Source organism: Lotus japonicus, chromosome 6 (assembly GCF_012489685.1).
Source record: "Lotus japonicus ecotype B-129 chromosome 6, LjGifu_v1.2".
NCBI lineage: Eukaryota > Viridiplantae > Streptophyta > Magnoliopsida > Fabales > Fabaceae > Lotus > Lotus japonicus.
In genome coordinates, this window is record NC_080046.1 from 50,965,745 (window position 1) to 50,982,501 (window position 16,757).

General features: G+C 35.6%; 2 protein-coding genes across 7 annotated transcripts; both read right to left on the bottom strand.

Moving 5' to 3' along the window:
* Positions 1-251: 251 nt before the first annotated feature.
* Positions 252-6,685, bottom strand: LOC130724381 (uncharacterized). 6 transcript variants are annotated; one of them, XM_057575591.1, is made up of 10 exons: positions 6,390-6,685; positions 6,022-6,167; positions 5,869-5,940; positions 5,144-5,224; positions 4,986-5,053; positions 4,628-4,665; positions 3,876-4,184; positions 3,340-3,394; positions 1,956-2,041; positions 252-1,848 (listed from the first exon to the last, which is right to left on the bottom strand). In XM_057575591.1, exons 2-7 carry the CDS (start codon positions 6,154-6,156, stop codon positions 4,141-4,143), a joined length of 438 nt encoding a protein of 145 aa, XP_057431574.1. In that variant the 5' UTR covers positions 6,157-6,167; positions 6,390-6,685; the 3' UTR covers positions 252-1,848; positions 1,956-2,041; positions 3,340-3,394; positions 3,876-4,140. The 6 variants fall into 6 exon arrangements, with proteins under 6 accessions (XP_057431574.1, XP_057431575.1, XP_057431579.1 ...); XM_057575592.1 differs by having other exon boundaries at positions 252-1,851; XM_057575596.1 differs by having other exon boundaries at positions 252-657; positions 1,793-2,041.
* Positions 6,686-15,325: 8,640 nt separating this feature from the next.
* Positions 15,326-15,940, bottom strand: LOC130725515 (uncharacterized). Its single transcript, XM_057576733.1, has one exon. It carries the CDS (start codon positions 15,938-15,940, stop codon positions 15,326-15,328), a length of 615 nt encoding a protein of 204 aa, XP_057432716.1.
* Positions 15,941-16,757: the final 817 nt, after the last annotated feature.

Here is a 16,757-nt window from a genome sequence, read left to right on the forward strand (position 1 = left end):
TTATTCTAATTATAAATGCTATGCAAGGTAATTATGATATACGAACTGGTTTTTTATTTTAATTATTGTTCACTATATTTCATCTAATATCTCTAAATACAAAATTAGATTTTTTTTTGTTACATGAGGGAAACAAAATTAGATTATTATGTTTCATTTCTATTTTTTATTTTCTTAAATTATTTTTTTAAACTCTTTTATTTTTTTCATATCACCACCGAGTTAATAAATATACAAAAAGTCTTTCAAAGGAGCAAAATCTAAATATATAAAAAAAAAAAAGCTCAATTCAATCTCTTATATGATACAAAAACAAAATCATTGACAATATATAGTCGACCTAAATGATTAGGTACTACTAACTAAAGAAAACAAATCATAAGAGAAGAGATCTATATACCTTGTTATTCTCAGTTTCGCTTTGCTACTAAGAACCAATTCAGAAACAATACACATTATTGAAACTATAAAATAAACATGAAAAAAAAACCACAACTTAAAAACCACAAACAGTAATCCTAGTAATCCTGACAAAAACAATCCCAATACTAAGTAAATAAAAACATAACCCAAATAACACGTCTCTCAAATTCAAACTTCACTTAATCAACCCCAGCCACAATGGATGAGATCTACCTTGTCATTCTGGCTTTGTTACTAAGACCCATTGAAAAAGAAACAACAGAATAGTTGTCAGCTTCAATGTAAATAGAGTCTATGATAATTTACTGAAGAAATAAGCCACAAAGAATTATGAACTACATACCATTTAGGGAAAAAAGAGAGGGTGTAAAGTCACAACATAGAAAATTTCATACTCCAATCCTACTATTGCATGCCAAATAAACCTTTATACTTAAAACAATAGATGGCTATCACCACTCAAATAGTGTAATAAAATAGCATAATCTAAATTATCAACCAATCACATAAATAAAAACATATAATGGGGAAGCAAAAGAAAAGAAAAGACAACAACATCAACCCTCTTTCAGTCCTTTTTTCTCCTTGGCATCATAGAATATGGGTCCAAGGATTAATATTCACCCCACCATCAATGAGGGAATTCAAATCACAGATGAGAATTGTTAATTTCACATATGTCCATGTAATTTAACCCACCCACTAGTAGGAATCAAAATGAGCAGGTGGCAAAAAGCAATTAGTTTATTGGATTTGAAGTGAATAAACTAAGTCCAGTTTCATTGTCATTTTCTACCTTCTCATATCATGCACTTAACACACCCCACCCACAAAGTGCCACAACTTATACACCAATAGTTATCAGTCACATGAAGTAATAGTCCTTGATTAACCTACAGTTAGGCAGAAACCTACCCTACTGTAATGCTGAATAAATTAAATAAAGGTACTTAGTTGAATATTTTTAAAATATAAACATATCAATAACCAAAGAAAAGCATATTCCCCTAACATCTTCTTGTGTTAATGTTCCCTAATATTCTAACAGCTGCTTTAATTAAAGTTAAATACTCACACCAGAAAGAGAAAGAAACCAAATAACAATAATTCAGTTTAAGGAAATTGACAAATCAATGGTCAATACAGTAGCATAAATAAAACCGAGCCAACTCAAATTCTTGATTCAATGTGATTGATATAATTGGGTTAAGATAAATACTACGTATGAACCAACTCAAATATACCAAAGAATGTTCATTCCTTGAAATTTTTCGCTGTCAAGTTTTGATGCAGGAAGCCAAAACTCTAAGATCACTGTGACAGAATGAAGGGGGGAAAGATGAATGGATGAAAAAAAGAAAAATAATACCTCATCATGTCAAGGATGATAAAACTATACATGCATTCCTTTTAGCATTTTCTCTACTGCTAATAAACACAACCGCACAAGTAAAATGTTAGAAAAGCAATTGAATATTAAAAAAAAAAATGAAAAACTATAGCGTGCTCTGTGGGAAGGAGGATAAATTTACCTTAATGTGGAAAATGGTCGACTTTCCGTAATGAGCTCACATTTCCAGAATCATTGTAGTCCAAAAGATTTGAGTATGCAAATACACTGCAGGAACCAAAAAAAGAAACTCAAGCACTACAGCAAAATAATGTGCCTCTCAAGGATGGAGCATCACATGAACCATATTTGAAGGTTCTAGTGTTCAATAAGATAAATAGTTTATTCAGCCATACTAAAACACTTGTTCATTCCTTCTTTATCTCTGATATACACATTTACTTCCCATGTGAAGAGTGTAAATAGATCCCATCAAAAGTAAACTAAAGCAAGTTTATGTTTTTTTAAGGAAATGCATTAGAATGTGCTTACCATCATGCAATAGTCATGCAACAGATGATCAATGTCACCATATCAACTAATAACCAAGTGTGTAAGATTTGTAGGACCTTTCTGAATATGAATTTATTTGTATAACATTAAAAATTATCAAAAGTAATTGATATTAATGGAAGGTAGATTATCTTATGACTCATCATTGACTTTCATATAGGAGGAACTACCTTAAACATGGGGGAACTTCACTCTAAGTGGTGTCTCTAAATACAATATGCTTATTTGTCTTTATTTTGACAGATGCACATTTTCATACCCCAAATCTAACTTTCAAGGAAAAGATAACAATCATAAGTTTATTAGGATGATGAGGAAGACAATGATTTGAATTCCAGTGATAGAAACCAAATGATTCAATAGAAATCATATATTGAAATGCATATAAAAGATTTGGATCTCATTAATTCATGAGAGATGCAACTACATAAGTAATATGAGGAAAAAAATATTGTACAAATTTTATTATTAAAAAACAAACAAAACCATCACTACTAACATTCACAAATTAATTTAATAATACCATATATCATTTTATCCTTGCACCCAGACAATGTTTTAGATATTTTTAGTCATTATTGATCAAGGGGCATAGGTAGAAACCAAGAACTTGATTGACATTAAATCAAAACCTAATCTTAGATCCAAAACACATAAATCCTCCAAGTGGCTTCAATCACACACCTGCGCCACCCAAAAACCAAAATCCAAAAAAGAAATAAGAACAAGTAACAGACTCAATGCATGAAAAACAGCTAAGGCGGAAAATTTTAGAGAAAAATGAACTGCAAAACGAAAAAAAAAAAATGGCGTGATGAGGGAAATTCAGACAATATACATCATATTAATTTTCTCACAAGGCAGAAGGAGGGAAGTTCAGACTATACATATCATAGAATTGATTGAAAAGGCAGAAGGGGCGGGGTAAAGAGAGAGAGAATATTAATGATTACATAACATCTACTATGACACAAAGTAAAGCCCAACAACTCTAATAACTCTAACTGACTCACCAAATAACAAAGCTGCAAGTAAAGCCACTATTAAAGGATGTGAATCAATTATAACCTGCAATATATCCATGGAACATAGTCAAAGTAAGAAACATTGCTTACAATCTTGTACTTAGAAAATTTCTCTTATTATTCTACATATTGAACTGGAACACGGTTTTCAGATAATTGGAAAGAGAGATAACCAGCGACATGAAAAATTCTTCCATTCTTCCAGTGACAAAGTAATCTCAAATCAAAGACTAAAATTTAGCATTTAGTACATGCTTTCTAATTTTTTTGAAGAAACCATTTTGCTCATGAATGAAAGGATCACATTATAAAAGCAGTATAGATAATTAATTTAGCTTCCCTAAACTAATAAGTAATAAGTCAGAACTTAAACTGAAGTTGAAACTGAAGCAAAGCATGCGACTTTGACTGAGAAATCAAAATAAAAGGAGTAAGAATCTGAATTGAAAATAACAGTGTGTTGTGAGGATTGGATATGGAACCTAAAGTAATAAGAAAGAGGACTAAGAAATCGAAATTGAAACCTGGAAAATAAGCTAGAGTTTGTTCACTGGAACTTGGCGGTGGCGGCATGGAAAAGACGGAGGTGGAAGGTTTAAACGGTGTTCAGCAACGGTTCCTCTTCAACATTATAAGGCAGGACACTTCTGCAATGTCACCGATCAACCTCCAACTACGGCGTCGGACTCGACGCTGTTATAGATCCTTTATATACCAATGATCGTTCAGTGACTCTTGACTTCAAGATGAAATTGTCCTAAGAACATGTGATTGTTCAGTGAAAGCACATTAATTGGATTGGAACCATGCAGTGTGTTGGGACACAGTTTGAGCTGTAGAAAATATAAGATTCATTTAAAAAACTGAGTGAAGTAACTAAGCTAATAAAGAGAGCAAATAGAAAGAAATGGCACATATTTGTAAGTGGTTTTTTTCATGATATATGACTGATACTAACTTTCATGAACTTCAACACCCGTATGGGCAACTCCAGATAAAAGAGGAGTAAAGGAATTAGGTAATATGATAATTGCAACAAATCATTATTGCCAAAGCTATTCATCCTAAAATTTATGAGACAGGATCAATATATCTTTAAAATACAGCACCCTGATTTGCAAGTAACAGCCTAATATCACAGTCTTCCACATTTTATGAAAGTCACTACTTGCAGTGAAAGAAAGATGAGGATCTTAGTTCAGTCATGGGTAAACTTACTACAATTAGAAAATTTCAGATAACCATTAACAAACATAAGAGATCATAACCAAAATACCTCTAAGAAGTTGTCCCTCCAAGTGAATGAAATCATTCCTGCAAGTAAAGGAAAACGACAATAAGCAAAAGAAGTAGGGAAAGTAACAACATAGTAACCGGAAAGGGGAAGAATAGGTTTACATCAGAAGGAAAACGTCTCATTAACCACACAGGTTTTTCAGAAACCAATGGGGCATTGTTATCATGATATATGTCATGTTCTGTAATAATGAAAAACAATAGGATCAAACATCAGATAATCAGGGAGGAACATACCAGTTTCCATTAAAAAAACAACATTCTCTTATAACTCTCTGCAAATCCAAACCTAGTTTAACAGATAACAATTCCAACAACATTATAAACAGAGAAATTACCTCTGATTTAAACGATTGTTATTTTCATCACATGAGCTGGAAGGGTTAAAGGTTAGATATTCCCCAACCTGCACTTCAATACAAAAAAAAATGAAGTAAGAAATAGACATTTTTTGGTTAAAAAATTCAGTGTTATATAAATGGGACAATTGATTGACCTCTTCACCCATCAAGAAGACTTTAGGATTTGCTGACATTTCCTCATCAAGTGCGGAGTTGAGAGCCTCTCTCACTGTCATCTGACAAAATGGAAACAAGTGAACCAAATTTTGAATGATGCTCAATATAGAACTTAACTAAACCAAGTCCACTGCCTTCTCTCGCAGAAAGACTGGGAAGCCTAGCTTCATTGTTGATTTTTCTTCAATCTAATTGTCTCTAATCTAGCCACTTTTAAAGAGACATATTTCCCTAATTTTCCTCTTTTCTCTTACAAGTTCAATAAAGATGTTATCTGATTTCCCCTTCCTTCGAGTATTAATATAATCGGATTCGCAGCAATCCTCAGTCATTCTTTTAATTCATTCTTTCACATATCATGACACTATCTATTGAATACTTAGTTTATATTGTTTCTGAAGCCAAGAAAAAAGCATACAGTGTAATATGTTAAGACTTAAGAGTACATGTGAATATCATATTTTTTTACTCAAGTTCCACAATGAATATTTTTGTTGAACAACATAACTACGACAAGGTTCCGAAATAAAAGTGGTTATCAGCTGTGTTTCTTTCAATCTTCAATGTGCTGTTAACAATCTAATTGCAGTTAAACCAAGCTAATCTTGCATAATTTTCACATTTCAGTTTATGGCATGTTAATCAACTTGAATACTTGATTGAAACATCAGCTAATGTGAATAGTTCAAAATAAATGACGAACCTGCACCATTATAGGATTTGGCCCTGATGGAGAAATATAAATTGCTGGTCCAACATTCACAACTGATACTGCCTGAAATTGGAATATGATCATGAACAATATTTTGACACAATGAAGTAAGCCAGATCACTTAAGAAAATAATCAAAACATACATAAGACTGTCCCATACGCAGTGTCAACATTGTTCGACACCCAAATGTTGCATAGCAAGTCCTATCTGCATTGAATCTGACTGTATTTGACCCCTCATACCCCGATCGGTAGAAGTCCCCTCTCGCTTTAGGCATCCAGCAATATGCTAGAGTCGCAAAATTACAAGTAAAACGTAATCAGATAAGATAAAGAACGAATATAGTAAGGCTATTTCATACTAACAAATCCTACAATAAAAAATATACTCCATCATGATAACAAACCTGAGCCTTGTAACACCAAAAAAAAAATGGTAAGAAACCCTAAGAAAATATGTATGTGAATTGAAAGCAAGAAATATAGATCAGGAAGAACGGCTGTGCCTCACCTCTACACTACAAGATGGATCTGATTCCGATCACCAATTGAAAGCAAGAAATATAGACCTGGATGGATCTGATTCCAATCGCTACTCACAAAGACCCAACCTTTCTTGTCGCCACACCCAGACTTCAATTGCTACTCACAAAGAACAAAACCCGACAGTAATAGATGGTTGAGGGATTAAATAGATGAAGAAGAGAAATTATAAGCGTTTTAAATTATCAAAAGTGTGCTTAAAAGGTGAGTTGTTCTTCAAAAGTAAAATTCCATGAAGATGAAAAACATTAAAAGTGGTCAGAAAAGCAATGAAAATGAAAAGTGCTCAGAAAAGTACTGAAAGGGAAAAGTAGCCATAAAAGGTAAATAGAAAACACAGCGAAAAGTAAAAATGAGAATGATTTTATAACCATTAGATTGAAATCAATGGCTGAGATTAGAACACCTGATTATTGAAACTAAATAGAAAAACCAAAAAGTAATCCTTATGGTGCACCTGCGAAACATTTTTTAAAAACCCTAATGTGAATAGTAAAAAAATTCTATCTCTTGGTAGTAGTTATAGATTTCTAAATCCTAACCAGTCACCACTCACCAATAAAAGAAGGAAAAAGGTATAGTGAAGCACCTCATTTGATTAGAATTCCATATGCAAGAGAAAGTGCTAATATATATATAGGGGAATGCTAACTTACTCCCACTAGATTTTGTGAAGGAGTAAGTTAGCACTTAACACCTTTTGTTTTGGACCAAAAAGCCCCCAGTTTATTCTCTTTAAAAACAATGTTACGGTGGGTACTTAAGTAAATTACATCATCATTAATTATCTTTTGGTTTGAATTTTGAAAACCTGCATCCTTTTTCTCTCTCCTTTTCCATTTTCCATCTTTTCTCTCCCCTTTCTCCAAGCTTCAGCGACACATTTTCAGTCATGGTTGCTGTGAAGAAAGGGAATTCAATTAACACCATCAACTCTTCCCTTTTATTAGTATGACTTAATCTTTTGGGCTAAAATTCAACAATTGTGATGATGACTCACCCAATAAGTTCATCAAAATCAATTTCGTTAAAGCACCTGGATCCATTGTACCATTGCATATTCATACAAGATCTCATTTTCGATTTAAGTGATGGTGCCTGCCAAGATTAAATTTATGAGATCTGTTTCGTTCAATTACATATTCAACAAGATATTATTCCACAAATGAGGGAGAAGTGTTTGGAGTGAGGGTAGAGGAAGTGGGTGAAATCAATCTGATCTGAAGATTAAAAAAAAAGAACTTGGCAGAGCAAATCCCTTTGGGCTTCGACCACAGGAAGCAACGAGAAACTTTGATTTAGTCCATGAAAACCTCAGTACCGATTTAATGGCTTCAATTTTGGGTGTGTGGAAGTAACAGAGAAATTAGCAGGAAAAGGAGAATGAACGAAGAGAAAGGTAAAGTTAAAGTAGATAGTAAATGAAGAAAGAGAAAAATGAGAAATTTAAAAATAAACAAAATTAAGATTACATAAATACCCCTAACTTAAATTACTATTAAAAGGAGAAAATCCGGGTTTTTTGTCAAAAATAAAAGGTGTTAAGTGCTATATATTTTGTGAAGGAGTAAGTTAGCATTCCCCATATATATATATATATAATCATAGAAATCAGGTATAGTCCTGTTTGATTTTACGTTTTCTGGTATTGTGTGACATTTCATGCTTTTTCCAATAAGATATAACAATGAAGGTTAAATTCAAATCAAAATAGATAGATGTTTGATAAATAGAGAATAATGTCCCTATTAGGTAATGTAAATATTGAAAGATAATAGTGTTGGGGTTGTTTGCAATGTAAGTCCCACATTGCTAATTAGGAGAAAAAAAGATCAAGTTATGCATCTTGGAGAAGTCTCACATCGCTTAGATTAGTCAGGGGTGGGAGAGTCCAAGACTATATATAGGGATCTCAAGCTCATTGTTTCAACACACCAAAACACCAAAGATGTAGCACCTGAAAACACTTTAAGTTTATATTTGTGTTTTCTTTTTCTCTTATGCTCTTGTTTTAGAGCATTGTGAGATGTAGTTCAAATATTTACTTTGGAGAGTGTGGGTGTACTGGGGTCATGGGGTGGTTGAGAGTGAAGTCTATGTGTTGTAACAATTTTCACATAGTGTTTATTCTCTGGTTGTCGGTTTTGACAACGGCCGTGGTTTTTTCTCCGGTTTTGGAGTTTCCACGTTATATTCTTGTGTTGTTGATTGCGCTCCTGATTTATTTTACTTCGTCAGCTGTAGGGATGGCAATGGGTCTCGGACCCATAGGGTACCCGCAAAAAATACCCACTATGGGTAGGGTAAAAACCCGCTATATGGGTATGGGGTTGGGTATGGGTAATTACCCGCAAAAAGTATTGGGTATGGGTGCGGGTATGGGTACTATAGTACCCCACTCGCCCCATACCCGCACACACATATTATTATTATTATTATTATTATTATTATTATTATTATTTAGTATTATATAAACAAATTAACTTAAACTATAGCTTTCAAACTTACTTATTTTAAAAAATAGGTGAATATTTAAAATATTCATAATCATTGCTAATTTACTCCCACTTATTTTTAAAATTAGTAAGTTAACAACCTACAATTTTAGGACTATATTATAAATCCAAAATAAAAAATTAAGTTATATCTTTCTTGCTTATTCGTTCTAAAAAAATATTGTTATTTGAATGATTTTATTTGTTACGTAGATAATCTTTTGTATATATATTAGTGTTTTTTATTTAGAAAGTTAGTTGTATTTTTTATTTTCTATTAACAAAAACAGTGAAAAATATATTTTGGTTAGCTAAATTGCGGATAATGGGCACGGGTACGGGCATATAGGTACCCAGAGGGTACGGGGACGGGCATTCAAGTTGCTACCCACACGGGTATGGGGACGGGTACCGGTAATTTTTTAAAACGCGGGTATGGGGATGGGTACTATAGTACCCTACCCAGACCCTACCCATTGTCATCCCTAGTCAGCTGTGTTATTTCCTAACAGTGGTATCAGAGCTTCCGGTTCGATGGATATCACTTTGTGTGGTATTGCGAAGGTGCTGAAGAAGTGTGACATTGTGAAGTGCTGTTTTGGGAGGTTCTGGAAAGACACCTCTCTTTTCTGGGAACCAACCTGGTGCACGGTTTACAGTCGGTCTGCAGCTGTGATGATGCTGTGATGGAGGAGTTGATGCAATCATGATTACACAAGGAGTTCTGGGCATGAGATTGTCAAGGTGACACACGAGCATTGGTTGATATAGATGCAAGATGTGTGGTGATAGCGTGCGGGCATTGGTTGACATTGATGCAAGGTACGTGGTTATGTCGATGGCTGATGAACTTCCGGAGAAAGCCAACATGAAAGTTGCACCATAAATTTTTAGCAAGGTTTCGACATGTGGAAATTCTTGGAATGATTTAGTTCCAAGTGAAGAAAATTCTTGAGATGGTTTAGTTCCCAATGTAGTGTACTCTTTTATGGTGGAGTATGATAATTTAATTTGTCAGTATATAGACAATGAGAATTATGTTTGTCGGTGAAGACAATGATTGTCGGTATAGACAATGAAGAGTGAAGACCATTACAATCAAGGTGGAGATTGTTGGGGTTGTTTGCAATGTAAGTCCCACATTGCTAATGAAGGAGAAAAAAAGATCAAGTTATGCATCTTGGAGAAGTCCCACATCGCTTAGATTAGTCAGGGGTGGGAGAGTCCAAGACTATATATAGGGATCTCAAGCTCATTGTTTCAACACACCAAAACACTAAAGATGTAGCACCTGAAAACACTTTAAGTTTATATTTGTGTTTTCTTTTTCTCTTATGCTCTTATTTTAGAGCATTGTGAGATGTAGTTCAAATATTTACTTTGGAGAGTGTGGGTGTACTGGGGTCATGGGGTGGTTGAGAGTGAAGTCTATGTGTTGTAACAATTTTCACATAGTGTTTATTCTCTGGTTGTCGGTTTTGACAACGGTCGTGGTTTTTTCTCCGGTTTTGGAGTTTCCACGTTATATTCTTGTGTTGTTGATTGCGCTCCTAATTTATTTTACTTCGTCAGCTGTGTTATTTCCTAACAAATAGGGACTACCAAACCAAAGTGCATCAACTTCATATCTAATGATACTGTATTCTTTCCTTTAAATCAATTAAAATTGTTCAAGTAACGGTCCTAGCTGAGTCTCTTCAAATGTGGAGTTGTAGCATAAATCAGGAAAATGATATTTGGAATTGTTTGCGTGCAAAATAATCAGAATAGTTAAATGACATTAACTTATTGCAGTTGTTGCTTACATAAGACAAAATAAGAATGAATTCTTGTCTTTTTTCTACATCTTGGCATAGCTATAGCTAGCATCTATTATACACTGCAAATTTGTAGCTTGCTTTACTAACAAGACTTCAACTTTATTTATGGATCAATTTATAAATTTAACCAATTTAATTATCTTGGCTTTGTTCTTCAATTTGCCAGTTTAACTATAAATTATATTATTGGTTTCATCATCACTTTTCTGAAAACTACTTGTCCAGAAAAGATTCAATTAAGAATTATCATACTTTAAGCCAAACATTTGTTGTGTAATTAACTATAAATTATATGAGGCATGTCATTTTATTGAAACTTAGACATCAATGGAATCCAAAGCAAAGGTTTGTGGAGGTGTTACATCGATCTAGCACTGGATTAGAGTACTCATGAAAGGGAATCGCCAGGTGGTGCTCATCATGTAGAGTACTAGAATATATGACCACTTAGATATATATATATATATATATATATATATATATATATATATATAGGTTATTTGCCAGTATATTCTTGTTATACTGCTTGACTATTTTGGGGGATAAAATATTCTTCTGGTCCTTGATTTAAACTTTAAAGGCCTTAATCTTTTCTATTGCTGTATTGCCGTTTGCCAGTTTTAATTCTTCTATTATTGTTTTCTTGTTCTAATTTAAAGTAAGAAAAATCTGCTGATGCTCCCCAGTATCTATCTCCTGTTGCACAATAATTGAAAACAAAGTTTGTGACATTTAATTTGATCATGTCTTCAAACATTTTTAAGGCAATTTAATTAATAACATATTTTGTTGTTATGTTTCACATTAAACTTTTTGAGGGTTTTTCAATTGATAGGCTAGTCTTTGGGCAGCGCTCATTTTGTTGATTATACACTCATTATTCAATTTTTCCAAAGAAAAAAGGTGAAAGCTGCCATGTAATATTCGGATTAGTCGTATCATGTATCAGCTAGAAATAGGGGACAAAGTAGTCGGATTAAGGTTTTTTTTTTTCAAGAAAACTAATGCCCTATCCAAACTCTTGAGAAGTTTGAGGAAGTGAAGGGGTGTTGAGAATTCAAGTGCGGAGTTGGAGTCCCACATTGGTTAAGTTTGGGTGAGGAGAAACTTTATAAGAGATGTGACTCATAAACCCAATGCCTTAAGGTTTTGGGTTAAGATGTAGTGTCGAGATCTCTTGGTGTCTTGCTCCTCGGCCCATGGGCTTCCCTGTCTCCCCCAACAAGTGGTATCAGAGCCGATGGTTGGTGTAGCCATGGTTACGGCTCCTTGTGTCGAAAGTCTTCCTAGCGGTGTGGCTAGGCGGCGGGTTCCGTTGACGCGGTATATGCTTCCGCGCTGAGGGGGCCATGATAATGTGGAGGTGACTCGCACTTGAGGGGGAGATTGTTGAGAATTCAAGTGCGGAGTTGGAGTCCCACATTGGTTAAGTTTGGGTGAGGAGAAGACTTTATAAGAGATGTGACCCATAAACCCAATGCCTTAAGGTTTTGGGTTAAGATGTGGCGTCGAGATCTCTTGGTGTCTTGCTCCTCGGCCCATGGGCTTCCCAGTCTCCCCCAACAAGGGGGAGGTCGGGCTGGGTGGTGGTTGAGTGGGAGCTCCGGAGCTGGGTGGTAGTTGTGGAGATTGAGGGGGTGGAGGAGCGAGAAAGAATATGAAGAGGAAAAAGGAGGGATATATGGGAGAAGAATGATAAAAAGTGATTAACAAATTTAGATTAATAAAAAGTTATTGAAAAGTTGGTCATGTGAGTATCATGACGTCACTTGTCCTCCGGCTTTAAGATTGCTTTGACTTCGGCTTTGTGTAATTGTAATAAAAGCACCTAATCTTATTTAATGAAGCTATTGTAAATAATTTTTGAGATGATGATACATTTGGGCAGTGCACGAGTCATTAATCGTATCAGTTTTATCTTTGTTCGGCTAACTTCAACTAGGAAGAAATTTGCTTTTTGTGACGATAGTCACAATGTTTACTTGACTATAAGTCTTTTAGGTCAACTTGAACTATATTAACCCTAATGATTACCATTTGGGTCTGCCAAAATACTTAGTTCGTTTTTAAATGACATACAAAACATGTCAATTGTCTTTTGAAGATATGTTTAATTTCTAGAGAAAAAGAAGATGCATCGACGATGTAAATTTTTTTTACACCGTCAATCAATCAAATTTCAAGGACGTGTCACATCAATTAATAAAATTAAATAAAAAGTGAGATTTTCTCACATCTTGAAATCTGATTGATTGATGGTGTAACTTTACACCGACAATGCATAGAAATTAAACTCTTAATACATTACATTAAAATATGAATATAAAATGGTTTTAATTTTAATATTTAATTTATTTTCGATGTTAGCATATTATATATATCCGAATAATTCATCAATATAAAATGAATCTTATACTTGAGACAAAAATATAGATTCGTATTTCCCATCTACCAAAACAATATATATAGATTCGACTTTTTTTATTTTATTTAACTCGAGTTATTAATACCCGCACATCTGTATGCAAGAAAAAACAAATTAATAACAACATCAATAATGTAATATTCTTTTAGTATATTAGGTTCATATATATTCTTGAAAAAACATTTCTTTTTTCCTTTAGGATTTGGTAAAAAGGTAAACAGTAGAAATCATCAAATGCATACTTGTCGCTTGTTGAGGAGGCTTCTATACAAAGGAAAACAGTACAAAAGTAACAAAACCATAGTTAAAAAAATTGTTCGAATAAAAATAAAGAAAGTAGGACATCATTTCATTTATATAGTTTATTTCACTGCCATTTTTACCAGATGCCAATTTTTTCCAATGTGGAGTGTGTGTTAATCATTATTTTGGCTTTGGTAAATAGATAATTCGATCAATTAAGCGTTGATCTTACTTTGCTTGTATAATGCTACTTGATGGAAACGAAAAGTAACTGAAAGTGGAAACACGTGAAACCATGAATGAACCAGCACAATGCATATGATGGGGAACATGGTGCTCCAATAACAGAGGTTTGATTCATTCTCAGAGCAAAACAGACCGCACAAGTGTCCTTGGCACACTGCACCTGTTTGGGCTTTGTGGAATGTCACAGATGTTTGAATAACAACAAGTTTTCACATGTTTCTGAATCTTACACTCCCACAATAAAAAAACACCACCTTTTCATATTTTCATTGGCCCAATGATTGCTCTTATTGGGTTTTGCCCAAAATTGCTTTTGTTGTTGGAGCAGTACTTTCACATTGGGCAACCTCTTTCACGTTTCCATTTTCGTTTTCTAGTCATATTTGATTTGATTTAATATAATTGGGTAAATATGTGCAATGGTCATGTCATTAGTCATTAATCTATTTCTATGGTACACAAAGGAATAAAAGTGTTTTTGAAAGAAAAAAATGTTCAAAAAATGTTTTTTTAAATAAAGGATTATATATTATTATTCAGAACAAACCCCTTAGGGAGCGAGGAGAGCCCCAAAAAAACGAGGCAACTCGACGAACAAAAGGAAACCCACTAAACCTAAAAACCCTCAACCAAAACCCAAGAAAAAGACCAACGTAGGGCTAAACAAATAGACACGACGTCGCCAAGGTTGTCCACAAAAAACCCTTAAGGACAAACCCCTTACGGAGCGAGGAGAACCCTAAAAATGTTCTTTTTTTTTTCTAGGTTGAGATCTAACCAATTGGCCCAAACCCATCAGGTCGGCCCAAAACGATCAAGACTCAAACGCAACAACAAAGCTATAGACTGGACGAGCGGAAGGCCAAGCTTCCACTAGTTCAACAAGCTAGCAAACACAACTAGCCCAAATAAGTTCTAGATATACATGGACGAATTGTCAGAGCTCAAGTTAAGATGTTATGCCACGTGGCTAATCAATTATACCATGTAGGCAAGCCATTAAACCTACCAATTGAGCAGACGAGAATGACCAATGTGTATAAATATTGTCCTCCTTATAATATAACCTAGGTGGACTCATATTTGCCCTTTATTGCCTTTTCTATACCTAAATTTATCAAGTTTGATTTGAGTGTTAAAGTATCTTTGTAGGTATCTCATCTGTCGTGCTCCACCTTTACTTTGGCAATCCACTTCCTCGCCTCCTCCTCCCCCAACCCCAACCCCTTCTCCATTCCAGTAAAAACTATAACCCAAAACCACAAAACCCATAAACAACGTTAACTACGAAAAAGCGCACCTAGAACCTCGAAAAGCTAAAATTGCTACACTTTCCACATCCCAACCCAGAAAACCACCACCTTTTCGCCATGGAACAACCCAGAAACCACCACCTAACCCCATTGCAACCCTAATCCTGAACCTTAAAAAAATCCCAAAAATCTCAAAATACTCCCAAAATCTAGAAAAAGGGAAGAAGAAATGGAGAAATAAAAGTCAGATTTGCAAAGAAGAGGTGAAAAGATTCGAGCTTGAAGAAGAAGAATGGGAGTGGGAAGAAGAAAACTGTAGATTAACAATATTTTTAACTAATAATTTTCTATTTTCAAAAGAAAAAAGAAATTAATGATGATATTTTTTTTGTTACATCGGAAAAAAACAACAACAAGAACAACTACAACGCAGCCAAACGATCCCTCATAATGAGGGTTTCAAGCTCCATAGGCGGAGTATCTAGCAGACAAAAAGGCAGTTCTGGGTTCGAAGCTCCTCTTTTGGCTAACCAGTCAGCAGGCATGTTACAATCACGGCTGAAGGCACTCAAAGAGACTCTCCACGGTCTATCTAATAACTGAATAATATCATCCAAGATAGGGAGGAAACGTCTGCTGTCAACCTCTCCCAAGGATTTTAGAAGCTCACCACAATCCAAATTGCAAATCACATCTCTGAAGCCTGCATCCCAAGTTATCTGTAATCCTAATTTCAAGGCCCAAGCTTCTGATAACAGTGGGTTCCCTCCTGCTTGGAAAGCCTGGAAACCTCTCACCCACTGCCCTAGCTCATCCCGCAGCAACCCTCCTGCCCCCATACAATGCTCATGGCTTCGATAGCTACCATCCACACACAGACTAACATAACCCGTTGGTGGCAGCTTCCATCTACTGCAGAGCCACCCTACTTCCGTCGGTTGAAGGCCTCTATCCATGGCTTTTACGGTATCATCATGCTCATGGCAAATGCGCCGCCATGCTTCTTGGAGGGGCCAAGGAGATGGTTCAAAAACCATGTTGTTTCTCCACTTCCAGATTCCCTAGAGGCAGAGCATGAATTTCACGCCGTGCACCCCCTGAGCTTGACGCCGCACCCAATGTCTGTAGTCTTGAGCTAGAAAACCCGGCCACCTCAGGGCTCCTGCCATTCTCCAAATTTCCCTAGAGTGTGGGCAGTCTCTAAGACAGTGGATAATGTCTTCCTCCATCGCTGAGCACCTTCCGCAGGCCGGTGAGTCCGTCAAATTGCACTTGAAGCGATATTGGTTCACTTGAATAGAGTTATGCATCACCAACCAGATAAAAAGACGCACTTTCTCTGGGATTTTCGTGTGCCAAATCCAGCGCCAATCCTCTAACGTTGTTGCCGGCGGCTGGGCCTGGTTTCTCAGCCAAAGGTAAGCGTCCCGGACCGTGTAGCAACCCTTGTCACTGGGTTTCCAAATCCAAGTATCTCGCCGCCCCTGGGTAACTCGCGGCTCTATACGCTGCAGCTGCTGGAGGAAGTCAGTGGGCATGGCAGTAAGGAGGCGATCAAGATTCCACACTCCACCAGCGATGATGTCCTTCAAGGCTAAATCGGTGTCGTGGATGTCAACATACGGTATCTGGTTTGCCAAGTTTCCGTTGCCGCTCCAATCAGCGTACCACAGTGAGGTATTACCCTCACCTAAACGATACTGGAAGCCTGACTTCAACTGGTCTCTAGCTTTGAGCAGCCCCTTCCACACATGAGAATCTGATGGCTTAGCTTGGACCTGCAAAATAGAAGATTTACTCAAGTATTTATGTTTAAGGGCTTGGACCCACAGCTTTTGAGGATTATGGAAGATG

Bases quoted from the DNA above. Each gene is read 5' to 3' on its own strand.
- LOC130724381 (XM_057575594.1), bottom strand. From the start codon at position 6,156: ATGCCTAAAGCGAGAGGGGACTTCTACCGATCGGGGTATGAGGGGTCA. The intron at 5,941-6,021 runs GTATGTTTTGAT...TTCCAATTTCAG, and splicing joins TGCGTATGGGACAGTCTTAT to GCAGTATCAGTTGTGAATGT. The intron at 4,666-4,985 runs GTAATTTCTCTG...CTTTACTTGCAG, and splicing joins AACAATCGTTTAAATCAGAG to GAATGATTTCATTCACTTGG.
- LOC130725515 (XM_057576733.1), bottom strand. From the start codon at position 15,940: ATGGTTTTTGAACCATCTCCTTGGCCCCTCCAAGAAGCATGGCGGCGC.